Source organism: Notamacropus eugenii, chromosome 1 (genome assembly GCF_028372415.1).
Source record: "Notamacropus eugenii isolate mMacEug1 chromosome 1, mMacEug1.pri_v2, whole genome shotgun sequence".
Lineage (NCBI taxonomy): Eukaryota > Metazoa > Chordata > Mammalia > Diprotodontia > Macropodidae > Notamacropus > Notamacropus eugenii.
Window position 1 is genome coordinate 127,489,391 of NC_092872.1, and position 25,822 is coordinate 127,515,212.

Sequence of the window (25,822 nt, forward strand, 5' to 3'; positions counted from 1 at the left end):
GAAGTTGCCCTATAAATAGGTGCTGAATGAGCAAAGTGTAACCATGATCTTCTTCATGAACTCAAAATGATAACAGCTCACATTTCTACAGGACTTGAAGGGTTTTTTTGAAGTGCTTTTTTATAGAATCATACCTAGAGCTAGAAGGGACCTCAGAAACCTAGAGCTTGAAGGGACCTCAGAAACCTAGAGCTTGAAGGGACCTCAGAAACCTAGAGCTCGAAGGGACCTCAGAAACCTAGAGCTAGAAGGGACCTCAGAAACCTAGAGCTAGAAGGGACCTCTGAAACCTAGAGCTCGAAGGGACCTCAGAAACCTAGAGCTTGAAGGGACCTCAGAAACCCAGAGCTAGAGGGGACCTCAGAAACCCAGAGCTCGAAGGGACCTCAGAAACCATCTATTCCAACCCCTTCATTTAACAGGGCCCAAGGAAGGAAAATGATTTGCCCAAGGCTGCATGACTAGGAAGCATAAATGGTGGGCTTTGAAGCCAGTGTACCTTCCAAAGGACTTCCAAGGTACCACACTCCTTCCCACAACAATCCAATGAAGTTGGTCATACAATCATTACTTATCTCCGTTTTATTATTATTAACATTTATATATAACTTCAAGTGCTTTACATGGTGTCTCATTTGATCCTCACAATAGCCTTGTAAGGAGGTACTATTATTCACCCCATTTTATGAGGGAGGAAGCTGAAACTCCAAAAGATTAAAGACTGTGCAGGGTCACACAGCTCCTTTGAACAACAATTCCTGAGTATACTTAATTTCCTTTTAGAGGAGGGCTAGAGATGGAGCTGGGCAGCGAGGTGGTGCAGTGGATAGAATGCTGGGTCTGCTGTCAGGAAGACTTATTTTTCTGAATTCAAATATTAAAGATCATACTAGAAAAAAATTAGAAAAGAAACAGATCCTATACCTCTCACAGCTATAGGTAGAAGGTGTATTCTTAACCAAATAACTGTTACAGGCAATTACAAAAGAGAAAATAGATAACTTTGATTACATAAACAAAAGCTTCTATACAGACAAAATGAATACATCTAGGATAAAAAGGGAAGTGGTTAAGTGGGAAAAAATCTTTGTATCAAATTTCCCTAATAAGGGCTTGATGTCCAAGATATATAAACATTTACATATATAATATGTTACATATATTATGTAATATATGCATATATATATATATAAAAGGTAACAGCCATTTTCCAATAGGTAAATAATCAAAGGATATAAACAGTTCTATAAATAATTACAAAGTATTAATAACTATAGGAAAGAGTGCTTCAGATCACTAATAATAACAGAAATGCAAATCAAAATAATCTTGAGGTTTCACCTTACACTCACTAAATTGGCAGAAATGACAAAAAATGCCAACAGCCCCAAGAAAGTCATCAATTAAAAATAAAAAACGTCCCTACATACTCCAAAATATTCATAGCAGCACTTTTTGTGATGGCTAAGAATTAAAGAAAAAAAGGCAAGCGCCCATTGATTGGAGAATGGCTAAACATTATGGTACATAAATGTAGTGGAATCCAACTGAGCTATAGAAAGTGATGTGTGTAGTGAATACAAAGAAGCATGAAAAGATCTATATGTACTGATGCAGAGTGAAGCAAGCAGAACCAAGGAAACAACACACACAGTAACTACACCAGTGCAAATAGAAAGAACGATGACACATCAAACAACCAAAAGTAAATGTAGCGAAATTATAAAGATCAAGCAGGATTCACACCAAGATTGATGAGAAGATATGTCCCAACCTACCTCTCTGTGGAGGCTGGAGGTCCACAACGATTATAGATTGCACATGTTTTTGGACTTTTCAATCAATCAGTTGTGTTGATTTTATTTTCTTTCTTAAAAAACACTATTTGTCATATGGGATGGCTCTCTAAGAAGGAGGGAGGGATATTGGAATAATTATGATAATATATGAAACAAGATATTGATAAAAACTTTTCAGAAAATGAAATAAAAAATTTAAGCCAAAATTGTTTCCTTTTAAAGTTATTAAAGTTTCCTTTTTGTATCAGTTTGATTCAGTGGAAGTGTTTGTTAGCTTATCCCGAATCAAAAGATCACAAGAGATGTTTTTTGTTGGGTAAAATGCTTGTCCAATTGCAAAGTGGCCTTCTGTTTAATTTTTTTTACAGCATCTCCTTTTTGTTTTTTGGTCGGAGGTGGGGCTTGGGATTTGGATCTGTAATTTCATTTTTTTAGGGACCTAGTTTCCTCAGATACTAGTCTGATACTAGATGCTAGTTTGCAACTTAGAATCTAAGGAAGACAGCTGGGACACAGAGAAATTAAATTGCTTGAAGTCACACAGTGTGTATCAAAGGCAAAACTAAGGGGAAGGCATTCTATCCACCTATCAATGAATCAATACATATTTATTAAATGCCTACTAGGCTAGGAACACTTTTTATTCTGCCCAAAGCTCTGTAGCATGTCTAGGGATGATTTCTTGAAAATATTAGGGTCTCTTCTCCCAATGTGAAACTCTCATTTTATTTATTTCTGACTTTGGTTTCCTGAAAGGTAGGAGGAAGGTAAAATGTCCCTCCCCCTGTCACCACCGCAACCACTCACTTACGGGAGGGTGGTTGTTTCTCTTGGATTTTGAATGATTGCAAAGGCCATTTTCTATGGCCTCCATGTTGATACAGTTAAGTCTACTCTGATGGGGTGGGGGTAGGGTGAAGGACAAAGCCATCCTTCCAGTCATCCAAACTCCAAGCCTAGGTGTCATCCTCATTTCCTCACTCTCTCACCCACTACATGCAATCCCTCATCAAGTCCTGTCATTTCTACATTGGTAACATCTCTCCTATGCATCCCCTCTTCCCCTCTGACACCACCACCATCCTGGTGCTGGCTCTCATCCTGAACTATTTTCAACAGCCTGCTGCTGCATCTCCCTGCCTTGTCTCTCCCCAGTCCATTCCACCCTCCACGCAACTATCAAATTGATCTTCCTAAAGATGTAGGTCTGACTATGTCACCTTTCTCTCACTCAACAAATCCTACTCACCTCCAGGATCAAATGAAAAATCCTCTTTTTTAAAGCCCTTCATAATTTTCCTTCCTACCTTTCCAGTCTCCTTATAGTGACACTGGCTTCCTTGCTTTTCCTCGCACAAGACACTATATATCCTAACTCTTTCTTTTCTTTTTGGAGGCAATCAGGGTTAAGTAACTTGCCCAGGGTCACACAGCTAATAATTGTTTGAGGCTGGATTTGAACTCAAGTCCTCCTCACTCCAGGGCCAGTGTTCTATCCAGTGAGCCACCTAGCTGCTCACTCCTGGCATTTTCAGTGGCATCCTTCTAGTCTGGAAATTTTTTTCCTTCTTGTTTCTGCTTCTGGGTTTCTCTAGATTCTTTCAAGTTCCAACTAAAACCCTACCATCTGCAAGCCTTCCCCAACCTCCCTTAATGTCACTGCCTTCCATCTAAAATCAGTTTCAATTTATTTGGTCTCTATCTTGTTTATACAGGGTTGTTTGCATGTTGTCTCTGCCTTAGACGGTGACTTCCTTCAGAGACGGGACTGCTTTTGTGGATGCTGTCTTTCTTTGTATCCCAAGTGCCTAGCGCATAGTAAGTTCTTAATAAATGCTTGTTGATTTGACATGACATTCTGTAGAGGACCATAGGCCTGTTTTTGCACAGTCCATGAGCTAAGAATAGTTTTCACATCCAAAAATACAGGAAAATTTTGTTTTAAAATGCAAAAACCATTCTTAGCTTGCTATACCTTGCAAAAATAGGTGGAGGCTGGCCAGGGCCAATGGCCCATAGTTTGCTGGTTTAGGTGATCTCTGAAATCCCTTCTTGCTCTAATTCTATGATCCTGTGAAGAATTTGATCAAAACTTGGAGCTGAACAGAACCTGAGTTTATTGTATATCTCTAGTCCTCAGTTTCCTCATTTACAAAATGAAGGGGTTTGACTAGATGAATTTCTAAGATCTTTCCTACCTCAGAAATCCAGTGAACTTCCCTGATGGGTGATAATTATATTTTAGATTGCTATCGAGCTTTGAAGATTACAAACGCTGGACCTATACAATTTTCTTTGATCCTTAGAACAGCTCTGTGAGGTAAGCAGTTGTATCTATTAGCATCCCCATTTTACAGAAGAGTAAAATGAAACCCAGAGAGGTTAAGAGGTTCAAGGTAACAAAGGTAATAAATGGCAAGGTTTTCTGATGCCAGCCTCATTTCTACTCTATCACTCTGTCTTGAGAGGTTAGAGCCCTTCCAAAGCTTGTACAAGTATCTATGACAGTGGACTTATTTCTAATTCTAGGACCACATCAAGATTGGGCAGACATCTGGGGCAAAGCCCCACCTTCATACATGCTCCCTGGCTCAGGAGATGCATTTCTGAAATGGAGAAGCCCTACTTTTCCTGCTCCTGGCTAGGGGACTACTAATGATCCAGCACTGAATTTCCTTTTCCCCCAGAGTCCATCAGGGTGAGAGCCTTAGTATAACTCCTCACTGGGTTCGAGTCATGAGCTCTTCCAGAGCATGCTCCCGGTGATTCTCATGAAGCAGGAGGACCTCCTTAATCCTGTCTTGTTGGAAGCCCATGTCACTGAACTGCTCCCAGAGATGCAGAAACTCTGATGCCTGTGATGCCAGAGAGAAATGGGAGAAGGTTGGTGGGTTCCAGCTCCAGGAAATGAAGCAACACACTCCAACATAGGAGGTCAGAGCAGCTGCTGCTTCTCTCCACAGTCCTTCTGGAACAGACTGTCTTTGATGGGGACAGAAACAGGACAGACTTGGCCACTAGTCAGGGAAGAGGTGTCCTGTCACTGGACACAGATGTTGCTCTAGATTCCTGGAGACTTGCAAAGATTTGACTTTCCTAGACTAAAAGAAGGTGTATAAGAATGGCTAAAATCTATCTCTCACATAGCAAGATTCCAGACTCCAACTTCTCATTCCCATCAAGGAACAGATAAGCAATAGCCCTTCCCTGGGGAAAAAAATCCTGAGTGTTCCTCTCTGGCCCCTACCTCTGGCCCTAGCCCTCTTCTCCTTCCACCTGGCCCTTGGTCATTCCTCTCTGCTTCTCTATCCCTCTGCTCCTACCCTTCCTCTGCTTGACCTTTTGTCTTCCATCCTCATCTCTCTCTCCTTCCATCACCCTCTTCTCTGCTCTCATCCTTTTATCTATTCCTTGCCACCCTCTCTCTTTTTGCCTCCTCCTGAGGACTGACAATCAAGCAGATTTAGGTTGCAAACTCCAACAGGTCAGGCAAAGCCCTAACTAGGAATAGTTTCCCTTGGAATATTTTCACAGTTGATCAGGCTTAGGAAGGCACCAAGGTACAGTACCTGGTACCAAGGACAGTCTGACCATGGAGTCAGTGATGCTTAGAGGGGAGCAGTTCACCCCTTGCTGAGGGTTGAGAAGGACTTCAGAGGAACGGACTCTAAATCCACTGCTTTTCCCACTGGGCTACGTTGCCTGTAATCTTCCATTTGTAAAAGTCATCCTTTCTCATTCCATCACGCCTCCCTCTAAGCTCCTTCCAACTCCAGCATCTTTCTTTGCCCCCTCATCACTGCCTTCCAGTCCCTCTTAACTCTCTTCCCTGTGTTTACCTCTCCTCCTACTTCTCCTTTGTCCCCCTGGCCTCCCATGATCCCCATGGAATCCTGCCTGAACTGAGCTGTTTCAAGATTGCCATATTCTGAGACATTCCCTCAGCTCTGGGCATGAAAACTCACAAGCTCAGACGCTGGCAGGGCCTTTCTCCCCAGGGAGTTCCCCTTCTATCCAGGGTAGAGCCATGAGGTGGTGGGGGTTAGGGTGAGGAAGTGGAATGAGGAATGTGCCTCAGAGGGAGGCACTGGGGTAGGGGGGTGGGTATAGAGTGCTGAGTACCTCAACCTGGCCTGACCTTGCTCTCCGAGTTCTGAAACATCTCCATGGCCTCCTCCACCAGGCTCTCTGAGTAGCCCTGTTTGACCAGTCGATCACATGTACTGAGGTAGCTGAGAAACTGTAGCAAGGAGGAAGGAGACAGAGAAATAACTGGTTAGAGGACCTTTAATAGGGTATTGGGGATGAGGAAGAGTAGAGGGATGGCTGAGTTAGAGATGGGGAAAGGGAGAGGATGAAGGGAAGACATGGGGGAGGAATCTTCTAAAAGGAAAGATCTGGTTCAAGGGGAAATGTTGTTGGAAATGAGCCCAGATTCCTGGTCCCCACTTAACTCAGCAGCCCCGACCTCCTAATTAGCATCTCTAACTTGCTACCCCTCCCCAGAAGGTCACAGTCAAGAGAACAGGGGTCAATCCTCCTGGACAACCCGGAGCACTGTCCAGGGGTGGGTTAGAATCACTTCTTGCTGCTTCAGAGGAATGGATAGATTTTTTAAGATTTCAGAATGCACACGTACACCTGGGAAATTGGAAAATGCTGCAAACCAGACATTGATTTATTATTTTGTTGATTGTCTAGACGTAAGAAAGTGAGGAAAAATTGTTAATAATTCAGGTTAAATTTTAAAATGTGTCCTGCATATTCCTGGGTGTTATCTATAATGCCGGCTTCCTTTGGGAAATCGCTTGGATCCTCTACAGACTGGAGTCCTCCTCTTTTTCCTTTCTGGCCCTTGGAAAGAGATCTTGCTGAGATCCTGGGCTGAGCTTCAGATTAAGGAGGTCTCCAGTTCTTGAGTCAGTTTGAGACCTTTATCATCTGCAGAAAGGCAGCCTGACAGAGCAGGAATGAAAATGGAGTCAGAGAGGCCCACAGATTCAAATACTGTCTTATTTGCACATTTACTAGCTGTGAGACCCTGGTCAAGTCCTTAACCTCTCAAAATCTCAGTTTGCCCATCTGTAAGATGGGCTCAATGGCCTTTAGCGTGTCCCTTTCAACTCTGTGTCTATGATCCCATGACTCTTACTCTAGCTCCACAGGAAGAGGAGTGGGCAGACCCTCAGGACTGGGAGGCTGAATCTCCAGTCCCACTTATGGGTTGAAATAACCTTCTTGTTGGTCTAGAAATGATTCAGTCTTTGAAGAAGCCAAGGTAAAGCTATGGAAGCCTTTAGTGGGGAATAAGCTTAGACTCACTGAACTTTTGGAACTCTAAGAGAGATAGAGATAGAGACAGAAAGAGATAGATAGAGACAGAAAGACAGAGACAGAAAAAGAGAGAAAGATAGAGAGACAGAGACAGAAAGGGAAAGAGACAATTTTAGAGGCAACTAAGTGACACACTGCTGAACCTGGAATTAGAAAGACTTGAGTTAGAGTTCTACTCTAGCCTCAGACACTTAATGGTTGTGTGAGCCTGGCCAAGTCATTTGATCTCTGTCTGCCTCAGTTCTCCTATCTGTAAAATGGAGATAATAATGACATTTACCTATCAATAGCATCTATCTCCCAAGGTGGTTGCAAAGAAAAAATGAGCTATTTGTAAAGTGCTTTGCAAAGTGCTATAAAACGTTCTATGTAGTGTTATATAAACAGACTTAAAATACTTAAAGTTCTGTATAAACTTCAAGGGCTCTATAAACACTAGGTGTTATTATGACTCAAACATACCTTGTGCTTTCTCCTTTCCATTGTCAACTGGCATGCTCTCTGCCTGGTGTTCCCCACCTAGAAGGCCCTTTGTCCCATTTTTTTTTCTACATCAGGATCCGATCCATCTTCCAAAGCTCAGCTGAGCTCCCCACTTGTCCATGAAACCTTCTCTGAGAAGCTGACAACTCTAGCACCAAGGATCTCTCCCTCTTATAATCTACAGCATTGATGGCCACTCATAACTTTGTACTTAGCTCACACTGTCACTGTTAGGTTGGCATTTATGGTTTTGTGTGTATACATGGGTCTGCCTTTCATAGGATCACAGAAACAGAGAATTTCAGAATTGGGTAGGACCTCCACAGGTAGAGAGTCCTAGACCTATATCATCAACTTCCCACTGGATATTTTCAAGTTGGATATCCCAAAGGCATCTCCATCTCAACTCTTCCAAAGCAGAATTCATCTTCCTTTCTAACCCACCCCTCTTCCAAATGTCTGTAACATTATCAATAGCTCTAGCATCCTCCCAGTCACCCACATCTGTAACCTTGGCGCACCCTCATCTCTTCACTCACTTAAGCCCCATCTCCAATCTGTGGCCAAGTCTTGTCTCTACATCTCTACCATATCTCTTGTGTATATCTGAGTCTTTCCAGTCATTCAGACATCATCCTGATTCAGACTGCCTGACTATTTGGTTTCTTGACCCAAATCTCTCCCAACTCCAGTTCAGCCTCCATCCATCTAATGAGTGATGTTCCTGAAGTACAAGTCTGATCACTCCAACCTCCCCCCTTTTACTGAATAAACTTCAATGGCTCCCTATTATCTCTGTAATCAGATAGAGGGTATCCAATAAGTCTTGTTGTTCAGTTATTTCAGTCACGTCCAACTCTTCATGACCCCATTTGAGGTTTCCTTGACAAAGATCCTGGAGCGATTTGCCATTTCCTTCTCCAACTCATTTTACAGATAAAGAAACTGAGTCTAATAGGGTTAAACAACTTGCCCAGGGTCACATAGCTAGTAAGTGTCTAAGGCTGGATTTAAACTCAGGTCTTTCTGAGTATCTAGGTGATACAGTGCACAGAGCGCTGGGTCTGGAATCAGGAAGACACATCTTCCAGGGTTCAAATCTGGCTTCAGACACTTACTAGCTATGTGACCCTGGGCAAGTCACTTAACCCTGTTTGCCTCAGTTTCCTCACCTGTAAAATTAGCTGGAGAAGGAAATGGCAAATCTCTTCCAGGATCTTTGTCCAGGAAACCCCAGTTGGGGTCATGAAGAATCAGACATGACTGAACAACTTTCTGACTCCAGGCCCAGCAATGCACTGCACCACCTAACTGCCTCCCACAAGCCACAGAGCAGTGTAAAGCTATTAAAACTTAAAACTCTGTGTCTTGTGTATAGACATAAATACAAACATGTATGAGCCTGGTGGGTAGCCAGGATGCAAGATACTGGGGATGGAGGTGTGTAACCTCCGAGTACCGCCTCCCAGGATGAATTCTGTCTCCCCTCCTTACTTACTATAGTGGGGACAAAAATAATCACTGACATTTACTTAATAACTTAAAAGTTTACAAGCCAGTTTATATACATTTTCTCTTTCAAGCCTCCTAACAATCTTTTAACCCTATTTTACAGATAAAGAAACTAAGGTTGAGAGGCTTTAAGTGATTTACCAAGGGACCCCTAAACTAATTAGTGTCAGAGTTGGGGTACAAACTTCAAATGCAGCACTTTTATCTTTTATCCAGTCACAGTCTCCCTGAAAGTACATCTGCTTGTAATTATTTGTATTTAAAGGAAAAAGATAATATTTATTATCAAAATATATTTCCTTGCCAAGTGACATACCTGGTCCTTCTAATGTTTAACTTCTCTGAGCCTCAATTTCCTCATCTGTAAAACGGGGGTAGTAATGGCACCCACCTCACAGGGTTGTGAGGATCAAATAAGATAATATTTTAAAAGATGTTGCTAACCTTAAGGAGCTATAGAAACGTTCTTATTATCCCATTTTGCTGATGAGAAAAAGGAAGCTCAAAGAGGTTAAACTTGAGAAGGACCAGGTATGTCACTTGACAAGGAAATATATTTGCTAGCTACTGTTATTATTTTCTAAAATATTGTTATTATTGTTACACTGTCACCTGGGAACCAGAATCACACCCCACCCCCTGAGTAAGAGCAGCCCTGCTCGGAACCAGCTTGGTTGCAGTCCCACTAGCTCCAAAGGAAACAGGTTCAGAATGTTATCTTTCCTCCAAAAGGCTAAAAATGCCATAAAGACTATGTCAGGGAAGTGAAGCATGGTGTAACTGACCTGATGAGAGCAAAGAGGTAATACATTTGTTCAGGCTATACCTGAGGTGGAAAGAACACCATCCCCTCTCTCCCCTCCATCTCCCTCAGGCTGGATGCAAACAGGCCACCCTGCTCCCTCTGGGCCTTGGCATAGTCTTATCTGTAGGGAACATCACTGACTGCCTGCCTTCCCTCTTTCTGGCCCTTGCAGAGCTTCACTTGTCAAAAGCTGAATTTTTCTGCCCCTTATCTAGGGAATGAAGGTTCACAGATCTCTCTCTTCCCTGCTCCACATCCCCTCTAAAGGAAAGAGGTCACAGAATCTGACATTTCATTTGGACAGGCTTTTGGAGTCTAAGCAGTACCTTCTGAGACCATGCCCCAAATCTGGAGACAAAATGTTCTCCTTGTCCCCGTCCCTAAGTTATGGCCTGGATCTCTCTGTTCTTATTTCCAGCACAATTTTTTTAAAAAAAAGTTTTAAAATACCGGGTCTTTGAGTTCTCTCTCCTTGTCCCTTTGGTTAGGAGAAGTTAAGCAGATCTGCATCAATGCGCCCCTCTCACCCAACAACAGCCTTTATAATGAATCACCTTGGGACCTCTCTGACATGTTCCAGATCTTAACCTATTATCAGAGATTTGGAGTTCTGTCCATAGAACCTGCCTCCAGGACTCTCACAGGCATTCAGGCCATTGGATCTGTCTTGTCAGGTGCTTAGGTAGAGTCGATGTGGGAATTTGTTTATTTGTTAATAATAATAATAGCTGGCATTTATAGAATGCCTGCTATATGTCAGGCATTGTGCTGAGCACTTTACAACAGTATTTCATTTGATTCTTAGAACAACCCTGGTGGCATTATTATCTCCATTTTACAGTTGAGGACATGGAGACAGAGTTAAGGGACTTCACCAAAGCCACGCAGCTAGTCAGTATCTGAGGATGAATTTGACTCAAGTCTTCCTGACTCCAGGTCCCAGCCCTCTGTCCACTGCACCGCTTAGCTGCCCCTTACAAGGACTTAGCTTTTCTTTTTTTCCAGTGGGGTATAGAAAGGATGATAAGGATAGAAAAAAAGGAAAAACAAGAAGCATTGAGGCATCTTTTTTTTTTTTTTAACAAATATAATGGGGATCTGGTGCCTTGTGTAATGACGACCTAACTTGCTTAGATGGCATCTCTGCATGTGTAGGAATGCCACCTGGACAGGCTGACGGTGTCTGCCTAACTGCCAGACCCCACATTTATACTAATGCAGAGGGAAAGACAGAAGGCCAAAAAGAAGCACAGATAAGGAGGATAGCATTGAAAGCTACAGGTTGAGGTTATTGTACACTTAAAAAGAAAAGCAAGCTGTACATAATAGAGGTCTGCAATTTCATGAGCAATCCTCTTTTTCTATTCTATTGTGTATGTGGAAGTGCCATAATATGAATCATTTTGACTCTTTCCTCTCCATCACTTCTCATATGGAGCCTTTTTTTCCCTTCATTTCAGTCATGTCCGACTCTAAATGATCTCATTTGGGGTTTTCTTGGGAAAGATACTGGAGTGGTATGCCCTTTTCTTCTCTAGCTCACTTTAAAGATGAGGAAATCACATTGACAGTAAGTGTCTAAGGTCAGATTTGAACTCACAAAGAGGAGTTTTTCTGACTCCAGGCCCAGCACTCTTTTCTCTATGCTATCTAGTTGCTTATTTCCCATACACAAACACTAAGCCTTATTGATTCTCCTCCCACGAGCTATCTTGCATCTGTTGCCTTCTCTCCATTCTCATGGCCACCATATTAGTTCATGGACTCATCACCTCTGGCCTGGCGTACTGTAATATTCTTTCGATTTGTCTCCCATTATTTTTCTTCTCTAATGCCACAGATGACAAAATAATATTCTTAAGGTACAGTACTGACCATTTCACTGCTCAAAAGCCTTCAATGCTTCTCCATTGCCTCTAGAATGAAATACAAAATTCTCAGCCTGGCCCTAAAAGGCCCTCCAAAATCTAGCCTCAATTTACCTTTTACTCTATACCCCACAGCCTCTCCTCCAAACAAACTGGATTCTTAGCTGTTCTTTAAATTAAACTTCCCTCTCTGTCCTCTGTCCCAAGTCCCTGAAATACACACACTTTTCCACTTGGAGCGCTCATGGCTCATGGCTCACGACTCAGCCCTCAGAAGCCTTCCCGAATTCTTCCCCTCTCTATTGTACTCTGCCTCAGGTGTTGGGACTCCCTCCTTTCTCTAATTATCTGTACTTACATTGGGCTATTCTGGGAGAATATAAACTCATTAAATATTATAACATATGGAATATTAAATTCATTTAATATACTGTAATATAAATTCATGCTTCCTCTTCATCCTTGTGTGCTGGAGCCAACTCAAAGAGGCTCAGGAGAATGATTATTAAACTTTCAGTGTGAGCATTTACATGTCAGAAGTGCTACAAATCAGGGTCTGACTTATTGTTTTAGTTGCCTAGACTTAAGAAAGTGATGGAGAAAATGTTAATAATGCTGATAAATTTAAAAGTGTGTCCTGGGTCCAGTTTTCTGGATAGCAGGTTGCTAAATACTTCTCAGCACACCTTTGTTTGCGTTCCCCTTGCCTTACAGTGGTAGGAGCATGATAAATGTTGGTTGGGTTAAATTACTGAGTGGAGATAGATAGGGAGGGAGGGTATACTCTCTATTGATCACTGACTGTTGGAATCATCATTTTCCTTCCCTTCAAGGCTCAGTTCAAATGCCCCCAAGTCCTTTGGGAAATCTTTCTTCAGCAACATATTTCACAGTGATCTCTATCTTCATTGACTTCCCGTAGCCATTATTACCCATACCAATCATTGGCCAACTTGTCATGTGCTACCCTGAGGCATCTGTTGTACTGTAATAAGCAGCTAGCATCTATATATCACTTAAAGATTTGTAAAGCACTTGATATATATCCTTTCATTTGATCCTCACAACAATCCTTTTCATGTGGATGTGCTGTGTCTTCCCAGCAACACTGTTAGTTCTTTAAGGGTAGGGATCATGTGTCATTCGTCTTTGTAATCAATATGGCATCTAATGAGAGCTAATAATAATTTATTGTGGTTGAGATGTTTTTCAGTTGTGTCTGACTCTTTGTGATTCTATTTGGGGTTTTCTTGGCAAAGATCCTGGAGTGGTTTGTCATTTCTTTTTCCAGGTCATTTTACAGATGAGGAAATTGAGGTGAACAAGGTTAAGTGACTTACCCAGGGTCACAGAGCTAGTAAATGTCTGAGCCAGATTTGAACTCAGGAAGAAGAGTCTTCCTGACTCCATGCCCATCACTCTATCCATTGAGCCACTTAGCCACCCCCACTAATAATAATAACATTGATACAGTACTAACTATGTGCCAGGCACTGTGCTAAGTGCTTTACAAATATTATCTCATTTAAGTGTCATAACAACCCTGAGAGGTAAGAATGTTAGTCCCATTTTACAGATGAGAAAACTGAGGAAAAGAGAGGTTAAGTGACTTGCCCAGATCAAACAGCTAGGAAATGACTGAGGTCAAATTGGAACTTAAGTCTTCCTGACTCTAGGCCCATCATTCTCTCCACTATACCATCTAAAGCAGTGCAGGGCACTTAGAAGGACCTTGATAAATGTAAAGGAATGACTTATCCCTTATAATAATAAAAATAATTCATTTCTATACAATAATTTAAGGTTTGCAAAGAGCTTTACATATTGTTGAATCAGGATTCTAGGCCTATCGTATTTGGTTGTGCAAACTGACTGCAAAGGTCTATAGGTAGGCAAGGCATTGCTACTCTGAAAGACTATAAGGAAAATGGTTTTCTCAGGGGTAGCAATGAACAAAGGGAGCCCAAAACAACGAGGAGCATCCAATGAACTTCCTGTACTCACCTTTCTGTCATTGTGCAACCTCATTCTCTGAATGCTATAAAACTGCTCCTCCGATTGCTGAGTCTCATGGACTCTTACATACTTGCACGTAGGTTCAAACTTTGTATACCTTTGCTCAGTCACTTTAGTTGTATCTAATTATTCATGATCCCATTCGGGGTTTTCTTGGCAAAAATACTGGAATCGTTTGCCATTTCCTTCTCCACAGTGGTTGGCAAGTCCCACTGTGCTCTGTCCTGTTCAGATCACTGGAATACTGTGTTCATCTCTGCATACTGCATGTTAGGAATGACTGACAAACTGATAAGGTCCAGATAAGGTTACCTCCAGGTTAGTCAGAAAGTTTGCCATTTCGTTCTCCAGCTCCTTTAGAGATGGGGAAATTGAGGCAAAAAAGATTAAGTGACTTGCCCAAGGTCACACAGCTAGTAAGTATCTGAGGCTGGATTTGAACTCAGGTCTTCCTGATAGCCACCATTCTACCAAACTGCACTTCTACACCTTTATTTTATATACCTCTCTCTTTTAAAAAAGAAGTAGATATTTTTTATTAATCTCTTAACTTTGTGCTTCCGTCTCCCAGATAACTTTGAAATACTCTCATAATATTCTTTTTTGTCTTCTTGAAAGGCTCCAAATAACTTGACTGACTCAGAGCAACAACACTTTGTGTCTGTGTTTTAAATTCTCCCTCTCTTACAACCATGTAATAAAGAACACTGTCTTGGCGAAGTTAAAAAATACAGAGTACCAAGTCAATTCTTCAACAATACCTCATTTCATTTGACCATTACAACAATTTTACAAGCTAGTTTTCAAGCTCTAAGGAGCTCTATTATAATTTTCCAGGAAAATGAGGTTCAGAGAGGTTAGGTGACTTACACAGAGACAGAGTTAATAAGGATCTCTAGCAGGATTTGAACCTAGATCTTGGTGATTTTAAGTTTAGAATTTTAGCCAGTATGCAATTCTGTCTTTTTTTTTTTTTTAGGGGCTGTGGGGAAGGGGTGGCTCTGAACATTCCAAAGCTATCAGGATCTATATTTTCTGAAATTATAAAAGACCCAAACACAAGAATCATTATTTTCAGCAGAATAAGCTATCCTGAGTAAGGAGAACCAGTGGGTTGCCTCCTCTTTCCTGATTTCCCAAATTATTTTTGCTCTCTTCCTAACCAAATTCTTTTGTATTTCTTTTTGCATTTATGTTATATTCCCCTCCCCTCCCAGCAGAATGACATCTCCTTGAAGACTGGAACTGTTCTTGGTTTCATTTTTGCATCTCCACCACCAGTCTAGTGCCTTGCAAACAGCAGGTACTTAACAAATGTTCTTTGAACTGAATTTATTGAAGTAAATGGCTTTTCAAACCAGTTAGAAGTATCAGTTCCCTGCCCTCACTTCTGCCATCTGCCTGATCCAGACTGTCTCACTTACCTGATTTGGATTCCATCACTCACCTGACTCAGGCTCTGCCTCCCTGTCCTCTGCAAAGCCAGGATAGCCCTGCGCAGGGGGTACCCCAGAGCCAGCACAGGTTCAATGAGGTCCCGCTCCTCCTGACTCAAGGCAGACAGCAGGTCAGCAGCGGAATCTGGGTGGCTGTGAGGTTGTGGAGTGCCAGGGCAGGGTGGGAGGCAGGAGTATGGGCTGAGAGACTGAAATAACAAACAGAGAGGGTAGATTTTGGGAAGATGCACTGAGACCATGCATGGGCAAATCAATGAAGGAGGCAATGGGAGGGCCCTGTTGGATCTTAGAATTCTGCTTTCTTCAGAGCTAAGTGGGCATGTAAAACACAGTTCAGGTGCCATCTCCTATCTAGGGTCTTTCCTGATCTCCTTAATTATTTGTTTTCTGGTCCCCTCTTACAGTAAACTACTTTGTATTTACTCTGAATACATATCTTGCAGACTTATCTGTGCATATGCTGTTTCCCCCTTGTAGAATGTAAGCTTTTGGGGGGTAAAGACTATTTCACTTCTGTCTTCTTGACCCCAGCACCAAGGACAGTGCCTGGCATGAAGTAGGTGGTCAATAAATGATTGCTGAATTAGATTGTACTCTTCTCCCCCTCACTCTTTCTCCCTCAGATCCTGAACATTGAGAAGCTAGAGTTAGGTCAAGCAGAAAGTTTAACTTGGTCTATTCTAAGAGTGGGACACAAAGGCAGAGTATTTCTCCACCTCGTCTACACCAGCCTTTTCTTTCCTATTATGTCCTCTGAAAAAGCGTATTGCCAGCTTATTTCTGTGACAAACAGACCGAGTCTAATATAACTTGTTATGTTGCTTGGGAAACCTCAAACAGTCCTGTGGCCAGAACTGATAAAAATCAGAAGATAGAAGGCTTGGGAAAGTCTCAGTCTGTTTTGTTTTAAACATCTCCTTCTCCCAGATGAAAGAAAATTCCCTTTTACTTGTTCCATAGGTCACCTGGAGAAAGAAGTGTGTAACTATAACTAAAACCGTCCTTCCAAGACTCACCCCAGAGAAACAGACTCAGCTACTGGGGCCTGGATGGGAATTCTTCCTGTACCTGTCCCACTCGTCCTTGCAATGGTTTCCTCTTAGTGCCTACTCACTGGATGGATTGCCACATGGTATAGTGGAGAAAATCCAAGCCTAGGAATCTGGAGACATGTTCTGCTTTAGGCTCTTCCACTCACTTGCTATATGATTTTAGTTAAGCCACTTAATCCTCCTTCTCTGAACCATGATTTTTTCCACTATAAAATAGAGTTGGACTACGATAACCTTTAAAGATCCTCCCCCCATAGCAAGTAGGGGCAGTGGACAGAGTGCTGGCCCTGGAGTCAGGAGAACCTGAGTTCAAATCCAGCCTCAGACACTTATGAGGTCTGGGCAAGTCACTTGAGTCAGTTTACCTCAGTTTCTTCATCTGTAAAATGAACTGGAGAAGGAAATGGCAAACCATTCTAGTATCTTTGCCAAGAAAACCCTTAAAGGGGACCACAGAGAATCAGACACGACTAAAACAACTCAGCAACAATCCCCTATAGTATTCTATGATCTTAAAGCTCAATATCTGTATAATGTATGCCTGGAACATATTAGGTGCTTCATAAACGTCAGTTCAATTATTAGTAGGAAAGCCTACTACTGTTGGAGTCCACCTCGTCTGTGAAGATTTCCCAAATCAAACCATCATAGACTTAGAGCTAGCTGGGAGGGCCCTTCCATACATCTAGTCCAATGCTCTCATTTTATAGATAAGGAAACAGGTTCAGAGAGGTTAAAATGACTTGTCTGAGATCACATGGGCAATAGGTGGCGGAGCTGGGATTTGAACCAGCTTCTCACTTGTCTGTGCCACCCATTGGGCAATCGCCATGTACTGCTTTGTGAGATCTCCTGCATTATCTTATTGCTATTTCATTTTTCATGTGTTTGCCTTCTTTATTATCTGTGTTTTTATGACCACAGAGAAATATTTAAGTTCTACAAAATGCTACGTCCCTCCCTTCCCTCCAGGACTCTTGGCACCCAGAATATTTCCTTGCACATAGTAGTCATTTAATAAATATTTGTTGAATTGAATTGATTGAATAAATGCTTCCTGCTTGGCTGGTTGATTAGACCTGGCACTGGCCAATGCAGGCAAAGCCCTTGTTTCTGGGAAGTCTTAGAATTTGGCAGTCAATACTATTTATCTCCTTCTCTCTCTACAGATTAAAGCTTGGTGTTTTTTTGGGGGGTTGGGGGAGGCATGGGATAGTGAAGGGTACTGGTGAGAAAAGTTTTGTGGATATGGTATGTGAGCTCACAACTCTTAGCCTTACTGGGAACGTGGGTTTGTGACTGCGGATGGGAGGGATAGAGCCAGCTGTGGATGGTCTTGGTGGTATTGTTGCGGGGGTCGGAGGAGGCATGTCAAGGACAGGTGCGGTAGATGTCACGGTCCTGTTATTCCTGAAGCGGTGGTAGAGCGCCAAGGACTTGGCAGCCAGTCTGCACTCTGGTGAAGCTGCCCGGCTCATTGGAGGGACCAGCAATGATAACCTTCTTCGGACGCCCTTCAGCTCATTCTTCACATTGTGGAAGATGTCCAGAGACCTCCTCCGATGGCCTAGATTTGGTGACCCTGGGGAGCTAGTATAACCTTTCTCAAGGAATGGCCTGGGGCTCCAAGAAGAGCTGGGGGATGGCATCTCCTTGGGGCTACTATCATCCTCACTAGTTGAAAAAGTGCCTTCATCCTCCTCCTCCTCCTCTTCTTCCTCCTCCTTCTCCTCCTCAGTGAATCCATCTTCCCCACAGTTCCAGCTCCCACGTTGAGCAGAGTTTTTCTCTCTTTCTTCCTGTGGCTCAGCTTCAGCTATACTGGATGTATCCAATGAGTCAACCAAAAGAAGCCAACATGGAGGCGCAGTGGCCATCCCAGGGGCCTCATTAGCCCAACTCATTTCTTGTCCTGTTGCAGCCTCCAACCAGTAAAGCACTTTTCTCTCCAGGGAAAAATCATGCTATGGAAGAAAAAGCAAGAGTGAGATCCAGTACCCAAGAAGCCAAAAGACAAAGTTATTTCAAATGTTTTTAAGCTTCCCTTTTACTTCCCCCCCAGTTTTTTGGCGTGCAGCTAGGTGGCACAGTGGATAAAGCACCCAGCCTGGAGTCAGAAAGACCTGAGTTCAAATGTGATCTCAGACACTTATCAGCTGTGTGCCCCTGGGCAAATCACTCAACCCTGTCTGCCTCAGTTTCCCCATCTGTAAAATGAGCTGGAGAAGGAAATGGCAAACCACTCCAGTATATTTTGCCAAGAAAACCCAAAATGGGATCACAAAGAGCCAGACATGGCTGAAACAACTGAACAACAAAAGACATTTACAAGGTGGGGTGGTTTAGGTCAAAGGTGCAGAGACCTTCTGGTTGGTTGGTTTTTTGGTGTGGGGGGGTTGTCTCATCATCACCTACCTTCATATTCCCTCAGAAAATTGCAAACTCTGCACCCCTTAGGGTATCTTGTATATGTGTGTGTGTGTATGTACATACCACATCTCTCCTCTTTTCTCCTCCTCTCCCTTTTTCCCAACATCCCTGGCACCCAGCACAGAGGGGTGTTAATAAAAAAAAAGAAAAAGCAACTGAGAGTTATAGCAGCAAAAGCAAGTTAAGTGGTTTGCAACTTTTTCCTTTTGAGAGAAAGAGAAATAGGAAACATTCCATTCACCTACTTCTAAGATTAAGAACAGGGTACATAGAATTCTATTTTTAAAAAACGTTAAAAGACAACAATCTCACACTCTAATTATAGCCAAGTTAGGAAAGAGAAGATGGGGGTGAAGTTTGAGATGGGCAGGGTAAAAGGAGTGGAAAAGAGACAAACATGAAAAAATGTATGCAGAGAGACACACAAAGAGAGTCCCTCACCCAGGATGCACAGGGGCCACTCTTGAGAGGTGCTCACAGAGATACACAAGAAAAAACTTTATTGATGTGTTTTTTAAATCAGCGTACTTCCTCTCTCTATTTTTCTTGCTTTTTCTCCTAAAGAACCATCTCATCTAACAATATTTTTGAGAGAGAGAGAGACAGCACAGACACAAAGAGAGACAGCCAGAGAGAGAGAGAGAGAGAGAGAGAGAGAGAGAGGAGAGGAGGAAAAAAAGCAGCATAACTGGTCAGTACACCAAAAAATTCACCTCACCCCCACCCCCCAACCACCTCTGCAAAGAGATAATAAATTTAGTATCTCTTTCCTTCCTAGAAAGAGGGACTTGGGAAGCATGAGCACAGTAGGTGTCTTATGGATTTCAGAACTAAAGAGGGGGGAGGAGATAGGAAGGATTCATACACAAAGAGATTCAGAAAGCAAGCTTCACATGGGAACATGGGTTCATAGACTGATGACTGGAAGGGATACTAGAGGTCATCTAAACCAAAGCTCTCATTCTGCAGATGAGGAAACTGAAATCCAGAGAAGTTCACTGATTTGCTTAAGGTCACCAGGTAAGAACTGCAGAATCAGAATCTGAACCCAGGCCCTCCACCTCCAAGACATTTTAATACTTGTTCTGTAGTTGTATATGAAATCAGCTCCTCATGAAATAGGGACCACACCCAAGATTGCCCTCGACCCTGCGTTTCTGCCCCTGTTTTCTTGTTGATTCAGTTTGGTCATGTCTGCCTCTTCATGACCCCAGGATCCCTGTGTATGGGGTTATCTTGGCAGAGACCCTGGAGTGGTTTGCCGTCTCCTTCTGCAGTAGCAAACAGAGGTTAAGTGACTTGCCCAACACATACAGCTAGGATGTTTCTGAGGCTGGCTCCAAGCCCAGCACTCTATCCACTGTACCACTTTAGCTGCCCCCTCCAGTGTTACTACTGAAGGGTAAAAAAAGGGGGGCCAATTTTTCTCCTGAAGGTTATGACCTTTCTTCATTCGCTCCTCTCCAGAGAGTATCTCTTCCTCCACTGTACCCCTTAACTCACAGTCAGTTGAGGTGCATGACCATACTTTACTACAATGTGAGGAAAGTTCAAAGTATGGATGATACACAGCTTAAGTAGAACCTCACCCACAGCCTCACTTCACTGAGTTCTCTTGGCACAGGTTTGGAGCACTAGCTAGGGGTTTCCAAAGCTCCTTCTTGACACTTTCCCCTTCAGTCCAGAAAAGGGCCTGGCTATGGAAGTGTTACTGCAAGGATGGACTCAGTGTCCGGGTCTGCTAGGTCCCAAGAGAAGCAGACCCTTTTCCCAACTGGATCCCATACCCACTTTCTTTGGCTTTGGGTGGAATTGTCCTTACTGCTGCTCCCTAGACTATTCATATGCCAGGGTCCCACAGACTCCCTCTCTAACACAGGGCTTCTTAACCTGAGATCTGTGAACTTATCTCAAAAAATGTGTAAGTGTGTGGGGTAACTAATTAATTTCAACATAATCATATGAAATAGTAAGAATTTGCTGAAATTTGCCTTTGAAGGCTCCCCTTCTCCTTCCAATCTCCCCTCTCCATACTACCTTTAGTTCCTAAATCCATAAGACACCTACCGTGCTCATGCTTCCCAAGTTCCTCCTTTCAGGAAGGAAAAAGATATTAAATTTATTGACTCATCCTATCCTTTAGTAGAGGTGGGGCAGGGAGGTAGGGTGGTGGTTAATTTTTTGGTGTACTGCTCAGTTATGCTGATTTTTCCTCTCCTCTCCCCTCCCCTCCTCTCCTCTCCTCTCCTCCTTTCTTCTCCCCTCCCCTCCCCTCTTGTCCTTCCCTCCCCTCCCCTCTCCTCCCCTCTCCTCTCCTCTCTTCTCTTCCCCTCCCCTCCCCTCTCCTCTCCTCTTCTTTCTTTCTCTCTCTCTCTCAAAATACATGATTTGTTAGATGATATGGCTCATTGGGAGGGGGAGAAAGAGGACTACAGAGGGGAAGCGTGATGATTTAAAAAGATATCAATAAAAACTTATTTTTAAAAAATGAATTCAGATGAAAGAATCATAGATTTTGTATGTTACCCATCCCAGAAAGAAGAACTAGGAGAAGCTTAACACAAAGTAATGGATCAATGAGTGACATTCCAGACATCAGTAGCAAGAGACTTGGGGCCATGGAGTGTTTGTCAAACCATCTTCCATCTAGGGTAAGACCAGTCTTTCAATATACCTTTCTTTGAAAGTATGCTTTCCCTTTTTCTTACTGGATGAAATCCGATATCCATCTGAGGACAGAAATCTTGGCCAAAAGGTTTTTTCTCTTTTACCCATAAGGTGATAGCCACCATCTTCCAGGTCAAGAGGATGAGATATTGGGAGACTCTTAGAGATCCTGCTACGTTCCTGGGGACTCTGTGTTTCTATTCCCTAAAAGCTAAACTTGCGGGTGGATTTAGCAAGAACTCAAAGGAGAAGCCCAGATCACCCATTTCCCATTCTCCTCTATTGACAGTTTGATCGGTGTCTCAGAAACACAGTGTAATACTGCCCCCCTCTGCTGATTTCATGAGGGAGTAGCTTTGAGAATGCTTGGCAGATGCCCATCTGTGCCTTTCCATACATTTCTATGTATCTGTAATCTGGTTAAAATGAATGGGAATGAAATTCTGAGTAACTGTGATAAACAATCTGGATTAGAGAGACCCGATCATGGAGCATGTCTCCCTCTTCCTGGTAGAGAGGCAGGGGATGATGGGATCAGAATGCTGCATATATTCTCACATCTATGGTCACTGGATTTGTTGTTTCTGCTGACTGAGGGTTCACTGCTGCAGTAGGGATGGGGCAAGCTTTCCCAGAAAATGACTGTGATGCAAAAATAAAAGGCATCAATAAAACTCACAAAGATAAATAAATAAAATGAATGCCAAAGGAAAACTGGAAGGCCACTAGGTGGACAGAGTACTGAACTGAAACTCAGGACAACCTGAGTTCAAACCCAACTTCAGACACTTCCTCTCTGCTGACCCTGACAAGTCACTGAAGTTCTGTCTGCTTCAGTTTCTTCATCTGTGAAATGGAGATAATAATAGCGCTGTGGCACAGTACATAGAAACGCCAGGCCTGGAGTCAGGAAGACTCATCTCCCTGGTTTCAGATCTGGCTTCAGACACCGGCTGTGTGACCTTGGGCAAGTTATTTAAGCCTGTTTGCCACAACTTCCTCATCTGTAAGATGAGCTGGAGAAGGAAATGGCAAACCACTTTTTTTTTAAGTCCTAGGGGCTTCTTCAATCCCATCAGATTTACAAATGGGGTCATGAAGTCAGACATGACCGAAACGAGTGAACAACCTTCCAAGGGTTGTTGTAAGACTAACATGAGATGTTTCCAATGTGCTTCGCAAATCTTAAAGCATTAATATAAATACTAGCGATGATGACGTCATGATGATGAGGATGATGATGACCAGAAGTCAGCCCAAGGGGATTTTATTTGGGGAGGAAAGCGAAACAGGGTACACTCCTTGCGGGCAGGGATGATTTTACATTTGCCTTTGAATCCCCAGAGTCCAGTCCAACTCCTGGCATCATCACAGGTGCTTAATAACCACTTGCTGACCAATTGATTCCCTAAGGGTAGTTCTATGCCCAGAATAAAATTCTCAGGGGAATTCAGAAGAGCTGCTCTCATTGGGAGAGGAGTCCAAGGCATAGGACAAAGGCTCCCCCTTGTGGCCTAACAATGCCACACAGTCTGCTATCAGTCAGAATCTAATTCCTAGAAATGACATAGGTCTAAAAGATGATCAGTCCAAACCCTCCATTTTACAGAAGAGGAAAATGAGGCCCAGTGGACAGATTAAGGAACTGAGGCCCAGTGAGGACCTTTCCCAAGGTCACACAGGTGGCAAGTAGCAGAGCTGGAATTCAATGCTTCCAGAAACAAGCCTAGCCCTTTTAGGAGTTCCTTGAATGATGCAAACAAGGGGTCTCAGTTTCCTGTAGTGTAAAATGAGGGGAGTTCTCTTCTAGTTCTAAAAATACTAGTTTCAGAAATGGGAACTGACCATGTCAGTGAGGACTGAAGGGAAGTGCATATACTGTTGGCTGAAAGTCTTGGTGAGCTGATCAGGCTGGCTCCTGTGTCTGCCATAAGTCCTGCCTTCTCTACTACTTAGAACGTCTCGCGTTCTTAGATGGAAGTCAAGGCTTGGCGCAAATACCCTTCCTTTGCAAGGCCCACCCTGATCCCCTCCTGGGCTCTAGTGCTACCTTCCCTCTCCTGCAAAAATGAAAATGAAAATTGTATTTACTCTGAACATATTTTGTATTGACTTCTTTGTGCTGCTTTCCCCTATTTGAACAGAAACTCCTTGGGGGCAAGAATGATTTAATTCTTATCTTTGCATTCTCTGGCCCTTGTTTTGTTGTTCAGTCATTTTCAGTTGTGTCCCTTTTGGGGTTTTCTTGGCAATATTAAAGTAGTTGACCATTTCCTTCTCCAGATCATTTTACAGATGAGGAAACTGAGGAAAGGAGGGTTAAGGGACTTGCCCAGGTATCCATTATAATGGGAAGGGATTTGGAGTCAGTGGAGCTGGGTTTGAACCCACTGGATTAGGAGAATCATAAATTCAGAGTTGGCAGGGACCTAAGAGGTCTTGAGTCCAGCCCCCTGAGATTCGGAGAGGACGATACAGCTTTCAAGGATGTGAGAGGATGGAAACTCAGTTAGAGTCAATGACAATTATTATTTAGCACTTATGTTGTGCCAGGCACCTATGCCATGAGCTGGGAACAGAAATATGGCATAAAGAAAGGTAGACTCTGACCTGTAGGAATTCCCATTCTAATGGGGGAGAATAGTACATAAAAAACAAGTTAAAAGAGGGATATGGAGTGGGAGGAAGAAGTCCAGAGATTCAGGAGAGGAGAGGAGAAGAGAGAGGAGTGAAGGAGAAAGTATGGCTGGTCCAGAGAATTCCTCACAACGGGGGCTCCAGGAGGAATTTACCATGGAGGAAGGGGCAGAGAGATCTTTTCAGGTCTTCCAGACTCCAAGTTTAACACTCTATCCAATACATACTGACACTGTCACTTAATAACTGTGTCCCTTGGTCTTCAGAGCAATGAGGTGGCACAGTGTGGCCCTGGAATCAGGAAGACCTAAATTCAAATCCAGCCTCAGACACTTACTGACTGTGTGACCCTGGGCAAGTCACTTAACTCTTGTTGTCTTAGTTCCTCATCTGTAAAATGATCTGAAGGAGGAAATGGAAAACCACTCCAGTATCTTTGCCAGGAAAACTCCAAATGGGTTCATGGAGAGTTGGACATGACTGAAGTGACTTAACAACAAAACTTTGGTCGTCATCTTTCTTTGGGGCTTTAGTTTAGACAGGGTCCAGGTAGTGGGATTGGATGACCTCTACAGTCCCTTTTTGTGTCTAATCTATAAGCTTAATATACAAATGCACAGCCTTAAAGGGATGAAATCACCTGGCAAAATCTTTGCCCTATGCACATAAGAACACATATACAGCTTCTGACAGCATGGGCACTTCTCCAAAAGAATGCTGGGATTTTCTAACATTCCATGAACTATCAGTATTCATGGGCCCAGGCTAAAAAAAGAAGTGGCAGACAGACATACTCACCATAGAGCCTAGCAGGAGCTCTCTGCAGTCAGGTACACAGAAGTTGGAGGCTGTGGTTGGTTCCCATTCTACCAGAAAATTCTTGGAAACCCTGAAAGGGACTCCATCCAGGTAACTCATCCTGAATCCTACTTGGCTGTTCAGCAGTTCAAGGATCTCTGGACAGCTCTCTATGGAATTTGGAGGAAGATTCAGGAAGGAAACAGGTGAAGAAGCTGGCTCTGCCCAAGGAAGAAAAAAAATTCAATGATCATGTTATTAACAATAATAATACTATAAACCACTGACATTTGTGTAGTGCTCACCTAATAATAATAGCTCATATTCATATAGTGCTTATTATGTGCCAAGCACTCTCATTTGAGCCTCACAATAGCCCTGGGAGGTAGGTGCTACCATTATCCCCATTTTACAGATGAGTAAACTGAGGCTGGATTTGAACTCAGGTTTTCCAGCTCCAGGCTGGGTGCTCTGTTCTTCCCACATCTACCTTTCTAGCCTTATCATTCCCCAGACTCCTATTCTGGCCCTCTTCTGCTCAACTGGTTTATTCACTAGCTAAACACACCCTGTACCCTTCCTTTTTCCACCTTCGGTTCACACTATTCCTTTCCCCACTACTGTGTATCTACTAGAGTTCTATGTATCCTTCAAGGCCCGTTGTCCTCTGCCAAAAGCATTCCTTAGATACCTGTGCCCATGGTGCCCATCCTCCCCTCTACACAGCACATCTTGTCTGTAGCCCGTCTTTGGTGCTTGACAAACACTGACCATCTTGGCTCTCCTTTTCACTGTTGCTTCTTAAATCTTAGGTTGTGATTTACATTTTTGAGTGTTTCTGTTCTCTTTCCCCAAAGAGACTGTCTGTTACTTGAAGGCAGGGATGGTGTTTAATTCTGCTTCTGTATCCTTCACCTCCACAGCATTGAGCACAGAACCTTACACACAGATGGTGCAGTGGATA

At 43.0% G+C, this 25,822-nt stretch overlaps 1 protein-coding gene across 1 annotated transcript; it reads right to left on the bottom strand.

Annotated features, from left to right (window-relative positions):
* Positions 1-566: 566 nt before the first annotated feature.
* Positions 567-25,041, bottom strand: UBAP1L (ubiquitin associated protein 1 like). Its single transcript, XM_072615948.1, has 5 exons — positions 24,847-25,041; positions 17,607-18,290; positions 15,265-15,462; positions 5,938-6,039; positions 567-4,654 (listed from the first exon to the last, which is right to left on the bottom strand). The coding sequence occupies exons 1-5, from the start codon at positions 24,976-24,978 to the stop codon at positions 4,520-4,522; spliced, it is 1,251 nt and encodes a 416-aa protein (XP_072472049.1). The 5' UTR covers positions 24,979-25,041; the 3' UTR covers positions 567-4,519.
* Between the last annotated feature and the right edge of the window lie 781 nt (positions 25,042-25,822).

Excerpts from the sequence above, each read along its gene's own strand:
- UBAP1L (XM_072615948.1), bottom strand. The coding sequence starts at position 24,978 with ATGAGTTACCTGGATGGAGTCCCTTTCAGGGTTTCCAAGAATTTTCTG. Across the intron at positions 15,463-17,606 it reads GTCACAAACCCACGTTCCCA|TCTCTCAGCCCATACTCCTG; the intron begins GTAAGGCTAAGA and ends TTGTTATTTCAG. Across the intron at positions 4,655-5,937 it reads TTCAGAACTCGGAGAGCAAG|GCATCAGAGTTTCTGCATCT; the intron begins GTCAGGCCAGGT and ends CTGGCATCACAG.